Source organism: Indicator indicator, chromosome 2 (genome assembly GCF_027791375.1).
Source record: "Indicator indicator isolate 239-I01 chromosome 2, UM_Iind_1.1, whole genome shotgun sequence".
Classification (NCBI taxonomy): domain Eukaryota; kingdom Metazoa; phylum Chordata; class Aves; order Piciformes; family Indicatoridae; genus Indicator; species Indicator indicator.
Window position 1 is genome coordinate 2281012 of NC_072011.1, and position 23903 is coordinate 2304914.

The 23903-nt window shown below is 40.1% G+C and overlaps 1 protein-coding gene across 1 annotated transcript in view; it reads right to left on the reverse strand.

The window, feature by feature from the left end:
- Nucleotides 1-23903, reverse strand: part of IMPG1 (interphotoreceptor matrix proteoglycan 1) — an 81951-nt gene that overhangs the window by 36529 nt on the left and 21519 nt on the right. The window contains exons 4-9 of the mRNA XM_054399151.1: nt 23284-23312; nt 12887-12954; nt 10179-10270; nt 8675-8821; nt 3942-4000; nt 2553-2573 (exon numbers count right to left, since the gene is read on the reverse strand). Of these exons, the coding sequence (XP_054255126.1) occupies nt 2553-2573; nt 3942-4000; nt 8675-8821; nt 10179-10270; nt 12887-12954; nt 23284-23312 (416 nt within the window). The remainder of the gene's footprint in view (nt 1-2552; nt 2574-3941; nt 4001-8674; nt 8822-10178; nt 10271-12886; nt 12955-23283; nt 23313-23903) is intronic.

Here is a 23903-nt window from a genome sequence, read left to right on the forward strand (position 1 = left end):
AATTGTCAATTATTCAATCACCAAATTATCATTTGTTATTAAACTGCCAAATTATAAAATTATCAATTATTGTTAAATGATCAAATGATCAAGTATTATCAGTCTATCAAATTATCAATTACCAAATGAACATTTATTATTAAATTGCCAAATAATAAAATTTCAGCTATTAGAAAACTGTCAAATTATTATTACATTACCAAGTGATCCATTATTATTATTAAATTATCAAACAATCAATTATTATTAAACTATCAAATTATCAATTCAATCACCTAATTATCATTTATTATTAAATTGCCAAATTATAAAATTGTCAATTATTATTATCAAATGACTAAATAATCAATTATTATTTAACTCTCACATTTTCAATTATTCAATCGCCAAATGATCAATTATAATTAAATTACCAAGTGATATTTATTATTAAATGATAAAATAATCTATCATTAAATTACCAAATTATCATTTGTTATTAAATTGCTAAATTATAAAATTGTCAATTATTACTATTAAATGATTAAATTATTTAATGATCAAATTATTATTATTAAATGATCAAATCATCACATTTCAATTATTATTTAATGTTAAAACTAGCAATTATTATTAAGTGATCAAATGATCAATTATTATTAAACTATCAAGTTATCAGTTACTCAATTACCGAATTGTCATTTGTTATTAAATTGCCAAATCATAAAATTGTCAGTTATTAGTATTAAATGATCAAATTATCAGTTATTACATTATTGAATGATCAGTTATTATTATTAAATTTTCCAATGATCAATTATTATTCTTCTGCTAACAAATTATCAGTCATTAAATCACCAAATTATCATTTATTATTGAATTGCCAAGTTATAAAATTGTCAATTATTACTCTTAAATGATCAAATTATCAGCTAATATTAAATGATCAAGTCACCACATTGTCAATTATTATTTAATGTTCAAATTAGCAATTATTATTAAATAATCCACTATTATTAAACCAGGAAATTATCAGTCATTAAATTTCCAAATTTTCACATTGTCAATTATTATTATTAAATGCTCAAATTATCAATTATTAAATGCTCAAATTATTAATTATTATTAAATGCTCAAATTATTATCATTAAATGCTCAAACTATTGATTATTATTAAATGCTCAAATCATCAATTACTAAATGCTCAAATTATTGATTATTATTAAATGCTCAAATGATCAATTATTAAATGCTCAAACTATCAATTGTTATTAAATGCTGAAATTATTGATTATTAAATGCCCAAATTATCGATTATTATTAAATGTCCAAATTATAGATCATTATTAAGTGCTCAAATTATTGATTATTAAATGCTCAAATTATCGATTATTAAATGTCCAAATTATAGATCATTATTAAGTGCTCAAATTATTGATTATTATTAAATGCTCAAATTATCAATTATTATTAAATGTCCAAATTATAGATTATTATTAAGTGATCAAATTATCAATTATTATGAAATGCTCAAATTATCAATTATTATTAAATGTTCAATTTATTGACTATTATTAAATGCTCAAATTATTGATTATTTTTGTTAAATGTCCAAATTATAGATTATTATTAAATGCTGAAATTATCAATTATTATGAAATGCTCAAATTATGGATGATGATGATGATGATGATGATGATGATGATGATTATCAAATGATTCTTTTTATGCAAACTTCCAGGCAGCACCAACAGACTCTGTAGCTCTTTGCATTTTACCAGGCTACTAACTGGTCCCAGTGCCAAGGTAAGGGCCTGACAGTGGAGAAAACAAATCCCATTCTACATATGGATGATGATGATGTCTGTGTGGGAGTGCAACTAGGAAACAGCTGAGTGAAAAGGGAAATTTAAATAGGAAGTTTCCCCATTTTTTTATTTCACTTCCAATTGATGACTAATAGAGTTGTCTGAAAGTGAATTGTCTTAGGTCAGTTTTCTTCAGAGAGAGCCTGTAAAGGATTGGATTATGTGATCCTTTTAGGGTAAGGTGAGTGATGGAGAAGCCTGGAGAAGAGGAGGCTCAGGGGAGACCTCATTGCTCTCTACAACTACCTGAAAGGAGGTTGTAGCCAGCTGGGGGTTGGTCTCTTCTCCCAAGCACCCAGGGACAGAAGAGGACACAGTCTCAAGTTGTGCCAGGCTGGATGTGAGGAAGAAATTCTTCCCAGAAAGAGAAACTGGCCACTGGAATGTGCTGCCCAGGGAGGTGGTGGAGTCACCATCCCTGGAAGCATTTTAAAAGAGCCTGGATGAAGCACTTAGTGCCATGGGTTAGTTGATTAGATGGTGTTGGGTGAGAGGTTGGACCTGATGATCTCAAAGGTCTTTCCCAACCTGGTTAATTCTGTGATTCTATGTCCCTGCTGTTTTATATCACAGAATTTGTACACAGGAAGACTATGAATCAATTTGCTCTGTCCCACCAAGATAAAGAACATTTATGGATGCATCCACCTGCATCTAATAGCCTATAAAATGATTAATCTTAATTATGAATTGGAGACAAATTACCCATCTTTCTCCTTCTTCTGTCTTCATTTCATCCCAGAAGAAAAGGTGTGATAAAGGATGGCATAAAGAAAGAAAAACAAAGATGCATGTAAGCTGGTCAGTTAATCAGTTGTACATCAAAAGCATCTTCTGACAATTGATCTTCTGTGGGTTGCCTACAATCGTTGTCTCTGTCTGCAAATGACAGCCTGCTCTTCATCATTTTCTCTTCCTCCCTGCCAAACAATGGGAAGTTCTGAGTGAGGAAACAGGAATGCTACTTTACCTTGATGGATTGAAATCCCTGCTTTCCTGTTTCCCATTACACATGGTGCAACCTGAGCACACATTGCTCTTCTCTATCTTTATGGTGGCAACACACTCCTGAGACCATAGTAGCCGCTGTAACTGTAAGCAAACAAGGTCCCTACTCAGGTCCTAGTCCTGACTGGGATTAGAAATGCTGTGTCCAGCAGGAGCAGGGAGGGGATTGTCCCCTGGGACTCAGCTCTGGGGAGGCCACACCTGGAGTGTTGTGTCCAGTTTAGGGCACCTCAGTGCAAGAGAGATGTGGAGGTGCTGGAGCCAGGGCAGAGGAGGGCAAGGAAGCTGGGAAGGGCCTGGAGAATATATCTGGTGGAGAGACAATGAAGGAGCTGGGGATGGTTAGTTTGGAAAAGAGGAGGCTGAGGGGAGACCTCCTGGCTGTTTACAACTACCTGAAAGGAGGTTGTGGAGAGGTTGATGCTGTTCTCCTAGGTAATTGGTGATAGAACAAGAGGGAACAGCCTCAAGCTACCACTGGCAAGATTTAAAGTGGACATTAGGCAAAAGAGTGGTCAGGGCTTGGAATGTGCTGCCCAGGGAGGTGGTTGTGTCCCCAAGGCTGGATGTGTTTGAAGGTGGTTCGGATGTGGTGCTTGGGGCTATGGTGACCCTCATAGAGTAGTGCTCTGGGTTGGACTTGATGATCCTGAGGGGCTTTTCCAACCTGAATGTTTCTATGATTTTGTGATAAAGGTAATCTGACCTATCAATTACCTCAGTGTGATCTATGAAGGGCACAGGATCCACATACTAACAAGCAGCTCCCTAATTAGTTATGCTTCTAACTCTCTTTACCTTGCCATTTAAGAAAGAAAGTCTTTAATAAAATGTTGCTAGCAAACAACCTCAAGGATTTATTGATTCCTTCACCCCTTAGGGAATCAAAGCTGCTTCTGCTTAGTAATTCAAAACCTCTTTGTGTCACCTGGGAGGTGTTTTGCAATTCTCTTTGTATTATCTCTGTTGTTCCCAGAAAAGTGTTTTCTGTTTATAGGAATACATCTCCCACTGTTATGTAGGTCTCTTCATGTCAGAGGGAAAGAAGAACAGGAGAATCCTAGCAGCATCCATTTTCTTACTTACTTAAATCCTAAAACATGGATTTCTTTGAATCCTGGAAGTTTCTCAAAGATTTTTTGCATCTGTAGAAAACCAAAACAAACAAAAAAATCCATTAATTCAGGTTAAGTTCTGCCACCCAAAAAAGCAAGCACAGTGTTACACTTTGAAGGGGGAACTTCAGCCTAGATTCTGACTGCAAAGGCTGAAAGTAAAATTATTACCGTTGGATATAAAAGAAAAATAATGATGTGGTCTGTAGAATTCATTGGCTTGCTAATGGGGATATAGAGCAGAGGCAGAAGCAGTTCTTCCTCTCTTTTCCTCTTCTGTTCTTTCTGCTTGCACCTTCTCTCTCTCTTCCGTGGCCTTGCCGGGGGATCTCTGTTTTGACTACTGTGTGAGGTAACAGGAAGGAGGGAGGGAGGGGGGGATGAGGTGTATGGGTCCCCTGAATCCACCCATGGGGGGGTCTGAGGAGTTCCTGTGTTGTTTATAAATTGTATATCTTCTGTCTCTGGAGACTTTCCAAACCCACCTGGATGCATTCCTGTGCAGACTACCCTAAGTGATGCTGCTCTGGCAGGGGGTTGGACCTGATGATCTCTGGTGGTCCCTTCCAACCTCTGATATACTGTGAGACTGGGATCTCTCTCTCTAATACATATATTGTATATTTTGGACCTATTTATTGCATTTCATCTTTCTAGATTTTAGTTTGCTTGCAAATAGAGATTCATTTGCTTCCATCCCAAACTGAGTTGGTCTGGCAATTTTTATTTTGGGAGGGGGGTAATTCTCTCAAATTAGTTGGGGGGGGGGGCAATTTCAACACATCACACAGGGATTGACTACCTAGATAATATTTTTCATCTTTTCATCTTTCATCATCAGCTTCAGCTGCATTCAAGTGTAACATCATTGCTTAACACACCCTTTGGTTTGTATTGCTGCCTGTGTTACCTGTTAATATGCAAAATGAAGTTCAAAATGCAGCTTTGTTTTTGTTTATTTCTAGTAATGTGATTATGTAAATCAGTCATAATCTGGTTCATAACAGAGCAAGTCAAACAACCTGCATCAAAATGGTCTCTGAGTTTTCAGCAGTTTTGGTTCGTGGATAATTTTGTGATGCAAATCACCTCAAATGCAAATTGTTAATTATTCAGGAGTAGTAACCAGATGAGGATGGATTTAGATTATTTGGCAAATCATTCAGAAGTTAAATTGTTTTAGCTGTCATGTACAAGTGGAATAAATTCAGGTATTTTTCATTCTGATATAAACAACTGTCCAGTTACAGAGTTTTGAATAGAAGAGTCAGTATGAAAAACAAATGAGCAAAACAGGTGAGTTCTCCATGAATTTTTCAGACTTTAGGATAAAAAGTGTTGGTTTTCAGTATCTCAAGAATTAACAATGTTTTGAGACCCATCTGGTTGCTCTTTAGGTCTTACCCAATGGTGTCAGCATTTATGAAGCTGTGTCAAATGAAATATTTTATAGACCTCTACTGTGTCATAGAATCATAGAATCATAGAATCAGTCAGGATTGGAAGAGACCACAAGGATCATCTAGTTCCAACCCCTCTGCCACGTCCAGGGACACCTCACACTGGATCAGGCTGGCCAGAGCCTGGAAATCACAGGAATCACAGGAAAGGGATTTGCCAGACCTGGCAGGGAATGGGTGATCAGACTCACAGCTTTCTCTGCATCTCTAATGTAGGTCAAGGGAAGAAGTAGCAGAAACTCAGTGTGTTATCACAGTGTTAGCAGGTACCAGCCACCCTGTGGAAGCCTTGATGTCTTTATCATCACAGCAAGCAGAGAAGAACATACCCTCTAGTGCAGAAAATGCCCTCCTCATTTCTCACAAAAGGAGAGTAGGGAAGGGACTGAGCTAAATACTTCATTTTGAGAATGGTCTGACTTTGTAAAAGTGGTGCAGAAGGAGCAGCTAGGCTGTGGGAAGATTTTAAAATGTTGTTCATGTGAGTAATGTTTACTGAAAGTCACAGAGATTAGGGCCCTGAATCACTAGCCTGCAATTAATTCTCCTACACCCAGGCAAGCATCATTACTTTGGATACCTTAAGGTTGTCTTCTGCTCAGTTGCTAATTGGAAAGAATGCAGCTCTCTCACATTTGAGAGGCCCTTACAGATGTGTTGGATATCCTGGGGCAACCAAAATAGTGCCGGATATCCATGTTTAGGTAACTGAATCCCCTTTTAGCCATGTTCTACCTGCTGATTGCTGGCACAGGCTCTTTTCAGCCTCTTCTTACACCATAATGAGGTCGGTGCTTGCTTTTAACTCTGTGCTTATATGTAGCTTCCCATTTCATAGAATCATAGAATCAGTCAGGGTTGGAAGGAACCACAAGGATCATCCAGTTCCAACCCCCCTGCCATGGGCAGGGACACCTCACACTACATCAGGCTGGCTGGAGCCTTATTTCCTACATCTGCCAAATGAATCTTGGTTTACTGGCTAGCAAAAGCATCAATGCATCCTGTTCCTCTGGTGGTTTTAAATGTATGTTGTAGTACACAGATGAGCTTCTGAACATCTGCACTGCAATGTCTGCTGTAACTCTTCCCTCTGGCTGTGTCCTGCAATGAATTAGAAACTGAGCCTGGAACTCCAAGTCCTCAATCTTTGCAATGGCCTCTCTGGGATTTGTGCAGGAGTTCAGGTACAAGGTTCTAATTCTTGGTTTAACCTCCTCAATCTTTGTCTGCACCTTTAGAGTGCACTTGTAAAACTGTCTGGGATCAACATTGCTCTCTGCCTCCATGTTCTGTCTTTGGAGGAAAGCACATCAGATATGTTTTAAGGTACTGGCCTACAGAGGATATTTTATTCAGCATTATTCAAGAACAGCTTAGGACCCTTTAAAGTGACAGCTGAAATTTTATGACAATGGAAAATCATTTAACAACCAAGGAGCTTTGCACTTCTCCCCCCTCCAATTAATGAAATAGCTTGGGTCAAATTCCTGAATTCTATCATTTTTATGTGCAGTAAACAAAAAGTCTGCAGGCTGTTCTGTTTGAGGATAATAATGGAAATCTCCAGAGGAGCTACTTTTTGTCAGCTCTGCCAACACATCCTTCCCCATTGTTAGCCTGCATATCTGGACCAGAATGGTGGAATGGCTGGCACTAAGGAATGTCTGGGAAGCTGATGAGAAGCTGGGGCTGTTTTGACAAGGAAAACCTTTTGGGAACCTCAAGTCATTAAATGCTCTCTGTTAAATGGATAGCTGAATATTCAGTTAATAGACACTGGAACAGGGAGGTGGTGGAAGCCTCATCCCTGGAGGTTTTTGCAGCCAGGCTGGATGTGGCTCTGAGCAACCTGATCTTGTGTGAGGTGTCCCTGCCCATGGCAGGGGACTTGGAATTGGATGATCCTTGAGGTCCCTTCCAACCATAACAATTCTATGATTATTAGTAATAATATGAAAGAACCACACATCACAGGATCACATTCTCACAGTATATCAGAGGCTGGAAGGGACCTCAAGAGATTATCAGGTCAAACCCCCCTGCCAGAGCAGCATCACTTAGGGTAGTCCACACAGGAATGCATCCAGGTGGGGTTGGAAAGTCTCCAGAGAAGGAGACTCCATAACCTCCATGGGCAGCCTGTTCCGAGGCTCCATCACCATCACTGCAAAGAAGTTTCTCCTCATGTGGAGCTGAAATCTTTGTTCAAGTTTGTCTCCATTGTTCCTTGTCTTTTCACTGTGAACCACCCAGCAGAGCCTGGCCCCCTCCACTTGACCCCCACCCCTCAGCTCTTGAGAGGCATTGATCAGATCCCCTCTCAGCCTTCTCTTCTCCACACTAAACAGCCCCAGGGCTCTCAGGCTCTCTTCCCAGGGGAGATGCTCAAGTTCCCTAAGCATCCTCCTGCCTCTCCCTTGCACTCTCTCCAGCAGCTCTCTGTCTCTCTTCAACTGGGGAGCCCCAAACTGGACACAGGATTGCAGCTGTGGTCTCAGCAGGGCAGAGCAGAGAGGCAGAAGAACCTCCCCAGCCCTGCTGGCCACACTTTGCTTGCTGCACCCCAGGACCCCATTGGCTCTCTTGGCCACCAGGGCACATTGCTGTCCCATGCAGAACTTGCTGCCCACCAGCACTCCAAGGTCTTTCTCCATGGAGCTGCTTTCCAGCAGGGCAGCCTCTAACCTGTCCTGGTGCCTGCTGTTATTCCTCCCCAGATGAAAGACCTTGCACTTGTCCTTATTGAACTCCATGAGGTTTGCCTGCACCCAGCTCTCAGCCTGCCCAGTTCCTGTTCTTACAGAAACTATGGGAATGCACAACAAAATGGCTGGAAATCCTCTGAAAAAGGGCTCAGGAAGGAGCAGCTAATTATTTTTAACATCGATATTGCATTTCTCATTGGGTTCAGCCTAGAAATGAAATTGTGACAAAGTAGTGCCCATGAATTCCTGATTAAGCACAAATGATATGCCTAAAGTTACTCTGCTCATCTGTTCTCTGAGGCTTTACTGCTGACCAGGGCTTTGGCTTGTTAGCTGAGTGGCTGAACAGATGGCCTGAAGCAGGGGGAAAAGCTGAGCGTACACGAGGGGAAAGCAAGGTTCTGAGGAAACAGGGATTACCTGTTTCAAGTGAGGGCAGCAGATTCTCATTCTGCCTCGTGGGGAAGGTAGTTTCACAGCACCAATCTCAGCCAAGGCACTAAGGCAAGGCTTTGCCACTCTTTCAGCCTCCTTACCTGTCGCTGAAATTTGGCGGCGAGCTGGCGGTACTGGGGGGAGTCAGGGTCGCTGAGCTCAGGGGTGAATTCCTGGTCAGTCAGAGTGACACTGAACTCCACCATTTGCTCCACAGGCAGTTCTGGGACTGTATTTGTTCCTAGTTCCTGGAAAAGAAGAGAGGAGAGAAAGGGAGAAATAAAGCTGAGTAAGTATTTCACTATTTAATAGGTAGAAGGGTTCCCTTTTAAGTCTGTCCCTAAAATTACTTTCTGAACCATACAGAACAAGAGGCAATGGCCTCAAGCTGCCACTGGGTAGGTTTAGACTGGACATTAGGAAATTTTTTTTTCATGGCAAGAGTGGTCAGGGATTGGAATGTGCTGCCCAGGGAGGTGGTTGGGTCCCCAAGCCTGGATGTGTTTCAAGGTGGTTTGGATGTGGTGCTTGGGGCTGTGGTTTAGGGGTGAGCTTTGCAGAGCAGGGTGAGACTCAATGATCCCCAGGATCTTTCCCAACCTTTCCCAACAGGTTGCCCAGGAAAGTTGTGGATCCCTCCTCCCTGAAAGTTTTCAAGTTGGATGGGACCTTGGGCAACCTGGTCTAGTGGAAGATTTCTCTACCTATGGCAGAGGGGTTGGAACTAGCTGATCTTTAAGGTTCCTTCCAACCCAAACCATTCTATGATTCCATGATGATTCTTCTGCCTCAGCAAACAAGTTTTTATTACTGTGACTTGAGAGCTGTCTTTGGACATGCATAAATCACAGAATCACAGAAACATTCAGGTTGGAAAAGACCCTCAGGATCACCAAGTCCAACCCACAACCCTACTCTGCAAGGCTCACCCCTAAACCATAGCCCCAAGCACCACAACCAAACCACCTTCAAACACATCCAGGCTTGGGGACTCCATCACCTCCCTGGGCAGCACATTCCAATGCCTAATCTTAACTAATGTTAACATACACCACCCCTGATTTCCACTGATTATTATTATACCCACACAATAATAATAAAAATAATATAAGTCCTTCGGGCTTTTTATAGAACCCTGGAAGGTTTTATTCATAAAGTTTGCCTGCTAAAAAATATGAAGGTCTTGGAAGTAAATCCAAGTTTTTCTTTACTGCATGTACTGCTTATAGATTGTATGTTTATACTTATCAGCAATGTTTCCTTATTCTGTAAGCACTTTTAAATATTTTTATTTGCTGAAGGATAATTCTACCCTCAGCCAGGCTTTTTGTACCTTGGATAAACAAACACCACAAGAAAATGATCAAAAAGAAGGAGCTGGCCCAACAGAGCAGCAATCTCATCAGCCTGAGAGGTGAGGTTTCCACTTCTGCTTGGCATGAGGCTGCCAGGGACATCTGTCCCATAAAGAGCATCTAGGTTTTGATAGCTTCCAAAACTAAGCATAGCATTATGTGCTTATAGGGATTCACCCTCTTTTGTGCTAGATGAGCTGAAAATGAAGAGAACAGTGAGAAAGTGGAAGAGGAAAGAGGCTGCTCTCACCTTCACAGGAGTCTTCGTGTCATTAACAATTTCATTCAGCAGCGTGCCAGTAGGTAGTGGTGCGTATGGAGAGAGGGCTGTGCCAGGGGAACCTGGAAGGGAATTAAAGTAAAATCAGGTAAGAAGAGGTTTTCACATCCCAACTCTTCCCCTCTCTCTGTTGGTCATGTGTCAGCTTCCTGGGGAATCTTTTCTGAGGGAGAATGTATTTGAGTGACAGGTGGTCAGGACTTCTGGAGCACAGCCCTGTGGTGAGAGGCTGAGGGAGCTGGGGGTGTTTAGCCTGGAGAAGAGGAGGCTCAGGGGAGACCTCACTGCTGTCTACAACTCCCTGAAGGGAGGTTGCAGCCAGGTGGGGGTTGGTCTCTTCTCCCAGGCAACCAGGGGCAGAACAAGAGGACAGTCTCATGCTGTGTCGGGGGAGGTTTGGGCTGGATGTCAGGAAGAAATTCTTCCCAGAAAGAGAGATTGGCCTTTGGGATGTGGTGGAGTCATCATGTCTGGAAGTGTTTAAAAATAGACTGGATGAGGCACTTAGTGCCATGGTTTAGTTGATTAGATGATGTTGGGTGATAGGTTGGACTGGATGATGTGGAAGGTCTTTTCCAACTTGGTTTATTCTGTGATTCTGTGATTTAGGACATGGGACAAGCTGCTACTCTTTATACAGTGGATGACCTTTTTATCCTGGTCAAAGCATCATTAGTGTTGCATATGGGTGACTGAAGGCAAAAATAAGAGTGAGTATTCATCAGTGAAATTGAATGAAATAACAATATTTGATCCTTTCCTGTCATATTGCAGTATGTGGCACCAAATAGGGTGTCAGGTAATTACAGGACAAGGGGAATGGAAAAACCCTAGAAAAGGGTAGATTCAGATTGGATGTTAGGAAGAAATTCTACCCCACGAGGGTGGTGAGACACTGGCACAGGTTGTCCAGGGAGGTGGTGGAAGCCTCATCCCTGGAGGCTTTTGCAGCCAGGCTGGATGTGGCTGTGAGCAACCTGCTGTGGTGTGAGGTGTCCCTGCCCATGGCAGGGGGTTGGAACTGGATGATCCTTGAGGTCCCTTCCAACCCTGACAATTCTGTGATTCTATGAAATATCTGAGCTTGATTTTTGCCAGCTGAGATCTATGCCACTGTGAGACAGCCACCTTTCTTTGTGGCTCAGTTTAAAGTAACAGGAGGCTCAGGTGGAGTTTTCCAGCTAGAAGCAAATTTACCATGTTGCAGGTTACTCTCAGTAAGATTCTTTCACATTTGGCCCTCACAAAAATATGTTTGTGGGGTGTTTCCTCCTAGAGCCAAAACTGTCATATTTATAGATTATTTTTTTCTTTTTTTCCACTGCCTAAATTTCTGTCATTGTTTTAAAAAATTGTATTATGCAACACTATTCATAGGGGGGGAGTTATTGGTAGCCCCCCTGGTTTTGTCCAGAGGGAAGGGGGTGGGTCTCTGTGTTGTTTATAAATTGTGTATATATATTTTACTTATTCATTGCATTTCATGTTGCTAGATTTTCGTTTGCTTGGAAATAGAGCTTCATTTGCTCCCAAAACCTTTGGAGCTGCCTGGCAATTTTATTTTGGGGTAATTCTCCAAATTCATGTTGGGGGGAGGGAGGGGAGGGTGTGGGGGTGATTACCTAACCCACCACAAGGTGAAATTAAGAAAACATATCCATGTCAAGACTGGGATGTATCAAGCAAAGTGTGTCCAGCAGGGCTAGGGAAATTCTTCTAAATCTCTACTCTGCCCTGCTGAGACCACAGCTGCAATCCTGTGTCCAGTTTGGGGCTCCCCAGTTCAAGAGAGACAGAGAGCTGCTGGAGAGAGTGCAAGGGAGAGGCAGGAGGATGCTTAGGGGACTTGAGCATCTCCCCTGGGAAGAGAGCCTGAGAGCCCTGGGGCTGTTTAGTGTGGAGAAGAGAAGGCTGAGAGGGGATCTGATCAATGTCTATCAATAGCTGAGGGGTGGGGGTCAAGTGGAGGGGGCCAGGCTCTTTGGGGTGGTTCACAGCGATAAGACAAGGAACAACAGGTTCAAACTTGACCAGAGAAGATTTCAGCTCGACATGAGAAGAAACTTCTTTACAGTGAGGGTGCCAGAGCCCTGGAACAGGCTGCCCAGAGAGGTTGTAGAGTCTCCTTCTCTGGAGACTTTCCAACCCCACCTGGATGCATTCCTGTGCAGACTCCCCTGGGTGATGCTGCTCTGGCAGGGGGGTTGGACCTGATCTTGATGATCTGTTGAGGTCCCTTCCAACCTCTGATATACTGTGATGCTGTGATTTTGGGGTAATTCTCCAAATTCACATTGGGGGTTGGGGCCCTGATTACCTAACCCACCACAAGGTGAAACTAGGAAAGCACATCCACGTCCAGACTTTGAAACAAACCTGGGATGCTACATTCTGTGATTCTATCCTTGCTCACTGCAGAGGGGGTTGGACTAAATGACCTTCAGAGGCCCCTTCCAACCCAGACCAGTCTATGATTCTAGGATTTGAGTAGCAAGCATGATATAAAGAAATTAAAAACAACACTTGTTAGAGATTATTTGGCTAAAACACTTCCACTGCACTGAGCTTGTGATGCTTCTGCTGCATTCATGAAATTTCAGCCTTCTAAGGTGTGTGAATCTCTGGTTTTAGCAATTGTGTTTAAGGGGCAGACACACAGCAAGCTGTTTTGATTTTACCTGTAGAAATGGAAGTAATGTCTTCCAGCTTTTTGCCACTTGTTTTCTCTGTGGATATTTCATCTTTCCTATCAAGCAAATAGAGATGAGTGGTTGAGTGATCAGCATGATCTACTGGCAATGGCAAATATGTAATCAAATCAAATACAATACAGAAATGACCTCTATATATACAGGCTGCCCAGGGGTATTGTTGAGTCTCCCTCTCTGGAGATAGTCAAAACCTGCCTGGATGTGTTCCTGTGTGATCTGCTCTAGGTGATCCTGCTCTGGATCCAAACCCTTTCCAACCCCACCTGGATGCATTCCTGTGCAGACTCCCCTGGGTGATGCTGCTCTGGCAGGAGGGTTGGACCTGATGACCTCTGGAGGTCCCTTCCAACCTCTGATACACTGTGAGACTGGGATTACTTTCTGTGGTAGGACTTGAAGGTTTGTGCTGATGGGTAAATTTTGTAACTGTGACTGGTAGCTTTCCTGAAAAGCAGTAGTGGCATCTCTAGATAAATACATTTGGTTATAGAAAATGTTAATGATTCCTGCAGCTAAGGCTACAGAATGATCTCTACCCTAAACTTTTTTTTTTTTTTTTAATTCATTTATAGCTTTTGGAAAACATTTAGATTCTTAAATAAGAACCTTCCAAGTGACATTTTGAGACTTTCCTTTCCTGGAGTTGGGGGACTGTGACAGTTTTAGGCTGATGCCTGGGAAAATTTTCCACAGATTGAGTGGGGAAGTGGTAGAATGTAAATAAATTACCATTGGATGTCAAAAATAATGATCAGGTCTAAATAATCCCATTGGCCTGATAACTAACAGAAAGATAGTTCTACAAACTAACTCTTGTCTCTTTTTGGCTTCTTCCCTCTAGCAGATACCAGCTGGTAGCTTTTGCTTGGCTGTTGCTGACCTTGGCTGCATTCTTGTTGTGGTTAAGTACTAACAAGCTACTCTCTGCTCTTCCATCTCTCTCTTTTACCTTGTATAGAGTGGGGGAAAGGGAGCAGGGGAGGGGGAAGCTATTAGTAGCTCCCTGGTTTTGTCTATGGGAGGGTTCTTGTGCTGTTTATAAATTGTAAATACCTGTAAATATTATATATTTTGTACATATTCATTGCATTTCATAGTTCTAGATTGTAGTCTGCTTGTAAATAGAGCTTCATTTGCTTTCCAACTGAGCTGGTCTGGCAAATTTTAATTTGGGGGTGGAAATTCAACCCACCACAGGGATGAAGCATTGCAATTGTTTCTGGCTCTGAGCAGAGCATGGAAAAAAAACCCAAACCCTATAGAATAGAAAAAAAACAATCCCTATAGAATAGAAAAAAAACAATAATGGAAATAAATGAGGATAGAATTCTTCAACATTTCTACAGAAGGAGCTGTTACTGAGGCAGTGCACACAGGTGAAAGGTATAGGGGAAAGCACAAAGGGCACTGCACAGTGTGGTGTTCAAAGCTATGTGGCGTGAACTGAGACAACATGAAGCTTGTAGCACACACAGAGGAGACAGAGGGGGTGCACTTCTAGCCAGGACCAACCTAGATGTTTACTATCATAAATAAAGAGCAGGAATAACTGCTTTTTTACCACATTCTCTGGAAACCTTGTGTGATGGGAACTAAGGTATTGTGTGTGATGTTTTCACAACGTGAACACATTGTTATGCCCTCAACTTGAGACTTGATCTGCAGAAGAACATTTTCCAAACCACACAGTGGTAAAGATGAAGTTCAACAATGCATAATTATAGCTGCCTGTATTTCCAGCTAAAATATGAGTAATTTCATGGAATTCATTTCACCTCCTGTACTGTGTCTAGGGAAAACCAGAGTGGTCATGAAGGGTGTAAGAACTCTAAGATCAATCACTTCACTTACTGCCTCACTGCTGTTGTTTGCACTGCTTTAAGTGCAAAGACCTCCCTTTGGACTTCCAGAGGAGCTTAATTAGGCCCCAAGTTATCAAAAATACATTTCTGGGAAAGAGGAACACTCAAAGCTCCCATGTCATAATGAATAAAGATACACAAGGCCCCTGTGATCATGAGACAGTGTCACTTATGAATGGAAAAGATTTCTTGCTGCACTTGAAAAATCTAAGAAAATTTGAAGGGGAAAAGAAAATATTAATCAGAGAAACTGTGGACAATGATTTGACTGACAGCTTTTATATATAGAGATAGTCTGATAGGATTTATATGTAGAGAGAGAGAGATATGTCTGATGGTATTTATATGTAGAGAGACAGAGATGTCTGTTATCATTTATATGTAGAGAGACAGAGATGTGTCTGTTACCATTTATATGTAGAGAGACAGAGATGTGTCTGTTACCATTTATATGTAGAGAGACAGAGATGTGTCTGTTACCATTTATATGTAGAGAGACAGAGATGTGTCTGTTATCATTTATATGTGGACAGACAGAGATGTGTCTGTTATCATTTATATGTAGAGAGACAGAGATGTGTCTGTTATCATTTATATGTAGAGAGACAGAGATGTGTCTGTTACCATTTATATGTAGAGAGACAGAGATGTCTGTTATCATTTATATGTAGAGAGACAGAGATGTGTCTGTTACCATTTATATGTAGAGAGACAGAGATGTCTGTTATCATTTATATGTAGAGAGACAGAGATGTGTCTGTTACCATTTATATGTAGAGAGACAGAGATGTCTGTTATCATTTATATGTAGAGAGACAGAGATGTGTCTGTTACCATTTATATGTGGACAGACAGAGATGTGTCTGTTACCATTTATATGTAGAGAGACAGAGATGTGTCTGTTATCATTTATATGTGGAGAGACAGAGATGTGTCTGTTACCATTTATATGTAGAGAGACAGAGATGTGTCTGTTATCATTTATATGTGAGAGACAGAGATGTGTCTGTTATCATTTATATGTAGAGAGACAGAGATGTGTCTGTTACCATTTATATGTAGAGAGACAGAGATGTGTCTGTTATCATTTATATGTAGAGAGACAGAGATGTGTCTGTTACCATTTATATGTAGAGAGACAGAGATGTGTCTGTTATCATTTATATGTAGAGAGACAGAGATGTGTCTGTTATCATTTATATGTAGAGAGACAGAGATGTGTCTGTTACCATTTATATGTAGAGAGACAGAGATGTGTCTGTTATCATTTATATGTAGAGAGACAGAGATGTGTCTGTTACCATTTATATGTAGAGAGACAGAGATGTGTCTGTTACCATTTATATGTAGAGAGACAGAGATGTGTCTGTTACCATTTATATGTAGAGAGACAGAGATGTGTCTGTTACCATTTATATGTAGAGAGACAGAGATGTGTCTGTTACCATTTATATGTAGAGAGACAGAGATGTGTCTGTTACCATTTATATGTAGAGAGACAGAGATGTGTCTGTTACCATTTATATGTAGAGAGACAGAGATGTGTCTGTTACCATTTATATGTAGAGAGACAGAGATGTGTCTGTTATCATTTATATGTAGAGAGACAGAGATGTGTCTGTTACCATTTATATGTAGAGAGACAGAGATGTGTCTGTTACCATTTATATGTAGAGAGACAGAGATGTGTCTGTTATCATTTATATGTAAAGAGACAGATGTGTCTGTTATCATTTATATGTAGAGAGACAGAGATGTGTCTGTTATCATTTATATGTAAAGAGACAGATGTGTCTGTTACCATTTATATGTAGAGAGACAGAGATGTGTCTGTTACCATTTATATGTGGACAGACAGAGATGTGTCTGTTATCATTTATATGTAGAGAGACAGAGATGTGTCTGTTATCATTTATATGTAGAGAGACAGAGATGTGTCTGTTACCATTTATATGTAGAGAGACAGAGATGTGTCTGTTATCATTTATATGTAGAGAGACAGAGATGTGTCTGTTACCATTTATATGTAGAGACACAGAGATGTGTCTGTTACCATTTATATGTAGAGAGACAGAGATGTGTCTGTTATCATTTATATGTAGAGAGACAGAGATGTGTCTGTTACCATTTATATGTAGAGAGACAGAGATGTGTCTGTTATCATTTATATGTGGACAGACAGAGATGTGTCTGTTACCATTTATATGTAGAGAGACAGAGATGTGTCTGTTATCATTTATATGTAGAGAGACAGAGATGTGTCTGTTACCATTTATATGTAGAGAGACAGAGATGTGTCTGTTACCATTTATATGTAGAGAGACAGAGATGTGTCTGTTATCATTTATATGTAGAGAGACAGAGATGTGTCTGTTATCATTTATATGTGGAGAGACAGAGATGTGTCTGTTATCATTTATATGTGGAGAGACAGAGATGTGTCTGTTACCATTTATATGTGGACAGAGATGTGTCTGTTACCATTTATATGTAGAGAGACAGAGATGTGTCTGTTATCATTTATATGTGGAGAGACAGAGATGTGTCTGTTATCATTTATATGTAGAGAGACAGAGATGTGTCTGTTATCATTTATATGTAGAGAGACAGAGATATCTGTTATCAGTTATATGTAGAGAGACAGAGATGTCTGTTATCATTTATATGTAGAGAGACAGAGATGTGTCTGTTATCATTTATATGTAGAGAGACAGAGATATCTGTTATCATTTATATGTAGAGAGACAGAGATGTCTGTTATCATTTATATGTAGAGAGACAGAGATGTGTCTGTTATCATTTATATGTGGACAGACAGAGATGTGTCTGTTACCATTTATATGTAGAGACACAGAGATGTGTCTGTTATCATTTATATGTAAAGAGACAGATGTGTCTGTTACCATTTATATGTAGAGAGACAGAGATGTGTCTGTTATCATTTATATGTAGAGAGACAGAGATGTGTCTGTTATCATTTATATGTAGAGAGACAGAGATGTGTCTGTTATCATTTATATGTAGAGAGACAGAGATGTGTCTGTTACCATTTATATGTAGAGAGACAGAGATGTGTCTGTTACCATTTATATGTAGAGAGACAGAGATGTGTCTGTTATCATTTATATGTAGAGAGACAGAGATGTGTCTGTTACCATTTATATGTAGAGAGACAGAGATGTGTCTGTTATCATTTATATGTAGAGAGACAGAGATGTGTCTGTTACCATTTATATGTAGAGAGACAGAGATGTGTCTGTTACCATTTATATGTAGAGAGACAGAGATGTGTCTGTTATCATTTATATGTGGAGAGACAGAGATGTGTCTGTTATCATTTATATGTAAAGAGACAGATGTGTCTGTTATCATTTATATGTAGAGAGACAGAGATGTGTCTGTTATCATTTATATGTGGAGAGACAGAGATGTGTCTGTTATCATTTATATGTAGAGAGACAGAGATGTGTCTGTTATCATTTATATGTAGAGAGACAGAGATGTGTCTGTTACCATTTATATGTGGACAGACAGAGATGTGTCTGTTATCATTTATATGTAGAGAGACAGAGATGTGTCTGTTATCATTTATATGTAGAGAGACAGAGATGTGTCTGTTACCATTTATATGTAGAGAGACAGAGATGTGTCTGTTATCATTTATATGTAGAGAGACAGAGATGTGTCTGTTACCATTTATATGTAGAGAGACAGAGATGTGTCTGTTACCATTTATATGTAGAGAGACAGAGATGTGTCTGTTATCATTTATATGTAGAGAGACAGAGATGTGTCTGTTACCATTTATATGTAGAGAGACAGAGATGTGTCTGTTATCATTTATATGTGGACAGACAGAGATGTGTCTGTTACCATTTATATGTAGAGAGACAGAGATGTGTCTGTTATCATTTATATGTAAAGAGACAGATGTGTCTGTTATCATTTATATGTAGAGAGACAGAGATGTGTCTGTTATCATTTATATGTAAAGAGACAGATGTGTCTGTTACCATTTATATGTAGAGAGACAGAGATGTGTCTGTTACCATTTATATGTGGACAGACAGAGATGTGTCTGTTATCATTTATATGTAGAGAGACAGAGATGTGTCTGTTATCATTTATATGTAGAGAGACAGAGATGTGTCTGTTACCATTTATATGTAGAGAGACAGAGATGTGTCTGTTATCATTTATATGTAGAGAGACAGAGATGTGTCTGTTACCATTTATATGTAGAGACACAGAGATGTGTCTGTTACCATTTATATGTAGAGAGACAGAGATGTGTCTGTTATCATTTATATGTAGAGAGACAGAGATGTGTCTGTTACCATTTATATGTAGAGAGACAGAGATGTGTCTGTTATCATTTATATGTGGACAGACAGAGATGTGTCTGTTACCATTTATATGTAGAGAGACAGAGATGTGTCTGTTATCATTTATATGTGGAGAGACAGAGATGTGTCTGTTACCATTTATATGTAGAGAGACAGAGATGTGTCTGTTACCATTTATATGTAGAGAGACAGAGATGTGTCTGTTATCATTTATATGTAGAGAGACAGAGATGTGTCTGTTATCATTTATATGTGGAGAGACAGAGATGTGTCTGTTATCATTTATATGTGGAGAGACAGAGATGTGTCTGTTACCATTTATATGTGGACAGAGATGTGTCTGTTACCATTTATATGTAGAGAGACAGAGATGTGTCTGTTATCATTTATATGTGGAGAGACAGAGATGTGTCTGTTATCATTTATATGTAGAGAGACAGAGATGTGTCTGTTATCATTTATATGTAGAGAGACAGAGATATCTGTTATCAGTTATATGTAGAGAGACAGAGATGTCTGTTATCATTTATATGTAGAGAGACAGAGATGTGTCTGTTATCATTTATATGTAGAGAGACAGAGATATCTGTTATCATTTATATGTAGAGAGACAGAGATGTCTGTTATCATTTATATGTAGAGAGACAGAGATGTGTCTGTTATCATTTATATGTGGACAGACAGAGATGTGTCTGTTACCATTTATATGTAGAGACACAGAGATGTGTCTGTTATCATTTATATGTAAAGAGACAGATGTGTCTGTTACCATTTATATGTAGAGAGACAGAGATGTGTCTGTTATCATTTATATGTGGAGAGACAGAGATGTGTCTGTTATCATTTATATGTAGAGAGACAGAGATGTGTCTGTTACCATTTATATGTAGAGAGACAGAGATGTGTCTGTTACCATTTATATGTAGAGAGACAGAGATGTGTCTGTTATCATTTATATGTAGAGAGACAGAGATGTGTCTGTTATCATTTATATGTAGAGAGACAGAGATGTGTCTGTTATCATTTATATGTAGAGAGACAGAGATGTGTCTGTTATCATTTATATGTAGAGAGACAGAGATGTGTCTGTTACCATTTATATGTAGAGAGACAGAGATGTGTCTGTTACCATTTATATGTAGAGAGACAGAGATGTGTCTGTTATCATTTATATGTAGAGACAGAGATGTGTCTGTTACCATTTATATGTAGAGAGACAGAGATGTGTCTGTTACCATTTATATGTAGAGAGACAGAGATGTGTCTGTTATCATTTATATGTAGAGAGACAGAGATGTGTCTGTTATCATTTATATGTAGAGAGACAGAGATGTGTCTGTTACCATTTATATGTAGAGAGACAGAGATGTGTCTGTTACCATTTATATGTAGAGAGACAGAGATGTGTCTGTTACCATTTATATGTAGAGAGACAGAGATGTGTCTGTTATCATTTATATGTAGAGAGACAGAGATGTGTCTGTTACCATTTATATGTGGACAGACAGAGATGTGTCTGTTATCATTTATATGTAGAGAGACAGAGATGTGTCTGTTATCATTTATATGTAGAGAGACAGAGATGTGTCTGTTATCATTTATATGTAGAGAGACAGAGATGTGTCTGTTACCATTTATATGTGGACAGACAGAGATGTGTCTGTTACCATTTATATGTGGACAGACAGAGATGTGTCTGTTATCATTTATATGTAGAGAGACAGAGATGTGTCTGTTACCATTTATATGTGGACAGACAGAGATGTGTCTGTTACCATTTATATGTAGAGAGACAGAGATGTGTCTGTTACCATTTATATGTGGAGAGACAGAGATGTGTCTGTTATCATTTATATGTAGAGAGACAGAGATGTGTCTGTTACCATTTATATGTGGACAGACAGAGATGTGTCTGTTACCATTTATATGTAGAGAGACAGAGATGTGTCTGTTACCATTTATATGTGGAGAGACAGAGATGTGTCTGTTATCATTTATATGTAGAGAGACAGAGATGTGTCTGTTACCATTTATATGTGGACAGACAGAGATGTGTCTGTTATCATTTATATGTAGAGAGACAGAGATGTGTCTGTTATCATTTATATGTAGAGAGACAGAGATGTGTCTGTTACCATTTATATGTAGAGAGACAGAGATGTGTCTGTTATCATTTATATGTGGACAGACAGAGATGTGTCTGTTACCATTTATATGTAGAGAGACAGAGATGTGTCTGTTACCATTTATATGTGGACAGACAGAGATGTGTCTGTTACCATTTATATGTAGAGAGACAGAGATGTGTCTGTTACCATTTATATGTGGAGAGACAGAGATGTGTCTGTTATCATTTATATGTAGAGAGACAGAGATGTGTCTGTTATCATTTATATGTGGACAGACAGAGATGTGTCTGTTACCATTTATATGTGGACAGACAGAGATGTGTCTGTTACCATTTATATGTAGAGAGACAGAGATGTGTCTGTTACCATTTATATGTGGACAGACAGAGATGTGTCTGTTACCATTTATATGTAGAGAGACAGAGATGTCTGATGGTATTTATATGTGGAGAGACAGAGTTCGGTATAGTAACTTTACTCCTGGTGTTCTCAGCATTCTAAGCGTTTCCAGGAGCACCAATCTTTATTTTTTTTGCAAGCATTCCTGGAATAAAACATCACATTAGTTGACATTTTCACATGTAAAAGTGCAAGGGGCAGCTGAAGGGAAGGCGTAAAGTTTTCATATTATTGCTGAATGCAGCCTCCCAGATAAGCTCTTGTTAAGCTTTCTGACTTTTGAGAATTACAGCAGGTGTGGGCAAGCTTTAGTCATGCTCATGATCCACACCAGTGCAGAGCTGTGTCAGGGTTTTGCACCCACATCAGTCTAAGAAGGCATTAGAAGTCATCCTGTGGTGCCTCAAAGTGAAGAGGCAGCTCAGGTACTTAACAACCTTCATTATTTTTAAGTCATTTACTGTGTACTAAGATACGTGTGGCAGATTAGGGGAAATCAAGAGTTAATTGGTATAACCCCAAAGAAAGTCTTCCAAAGGCTAGAGAGAGTCCCAGAGGGACAGGCAGTCCATTCCAGGGTGCTGCAATTTGTTATTCTATTTCCTTTTCTGGTGTCTCACTATTTCAGGAGACTGTATGGCCAACATCTTTCTTCTTCTGCTCTCCAGTCAGGACGTGTGGGTCTTATTTCACGTCGGGGAGATGGCCCTTGGCAGGCAGGGAATTGCCAGCTGCACAATTGGGCCTGGGGAAGCAGAGGTAGGCTGCAGTCTAGTGGGGGGCAGGGGCAGTTTTGATCTACTTTTGGACCTGCTGGAGGTTAAGAGGGGTGGAGGTTTCTGGAAGGCTCTGGAAGGTTTTAGGCTGGTAGGTGCAGGTGAAGGACTAAGCCTAGTTTGTGAATGTCTTCCTTCTACCTGAATACCTTTTGTATATATTTGTAAATAGAATTTCCATTTAAACTTCCAATCAGTGTGGAGCAGGGCTGGGTGTCAGGAGGGAGGGAGGCTCTGCTCAGTTGCACCCGGACAACGACAAGGGTCAGTGGATAGAAACTCCAGCACAGGAGGTTCCACCTCAACGTGAGGAGGAACTTCTTCACTGTAAGAGTACAGAGCACTGGAACAGGCTACCCAGAGAGGTTGTGGAGTCTCCTTCTCTGGAGACTTTCCAGCCCCATCTGGATGTGTTCCTGTGTGACCTGTGCTGGATTCTATGGTCCTGCTCTGGCAGGGGGGTTGGACTTGATCATCTTCAAAGGTGTCTTCCAACCTCTAACCTCCTATGATCTTATGATCCTTCTGCTTGAATACCTTTTGTGCATGTTTGCAAATAGATTTTTCCATTTAAACATCCAATCAGTTTGGAGCAATTTTTAATTTATTTTTATATAATTTTTTTTTCACTCCTTGGAAAAGGAGTAAGATGCATTTTCTCTCCTTTTGTCCTGGGCAGCTCGTGGCTCAAAACCAGGGACAATACATGCAGCATAGACATCTCCTACAGAGCACACTAAGCACACCACTGTGCTAGCTGTCTCTCTCTTCACATCCACACACATCTACACCTATGGGTTTCAAACAGAGCAGGTAACATCAAGTGGCAAAGGTTCTACTCATGCTACTTACCTTTCTGGGAAGGTTCTATGTTTTACTCGCTGCAAAAAGATTAAGAGAAACAACATTTTACTAGTGGGTGTATCCAAACTGGTGCAGCCACTGCTCTGAGGGCAGCTGCTGGATGCATGCAGATTGCAGGATTCCTTAGCTGACCAATTCCTTAGCTGCCTAGAGCACAACAATCCCATTCCATGAGTGCCAAGAGCAACAGCCTCACCTTGGCACCCTTGGACTGGAAGATGCTGCAGGAGCCACCTCCTTGACACGCTGGCAGCTCTCATTGAGAAAAGGTTTCAGCTTAGACATGTGGTTGGGTTTTGCTGGTTAAGGGGTTGGTAAACAACATATCAATATATCAACAGCCAATCTGAGCTATAAGGCACCTTGGGAGGGGTTAGGGCTGCTGGGGACTTCTGCTTCTGTTAGTTAGCTACTTCTGGTCAGGGCTTTGGTGTAGGGATACTGCTAGGGATGTGCTCAGGACTTCTGTTAGCTGCTTCCTCTGTTAAGGGCTTCCAGAACTACTTCTGTAAATGGGACTCTGACTCTGTAATACAAATGATTCTACAACACAGCAAGAAAGGACTTCTGGGAGGACTTCTGAGACTTTCTGCATGTCTGGAATCTTG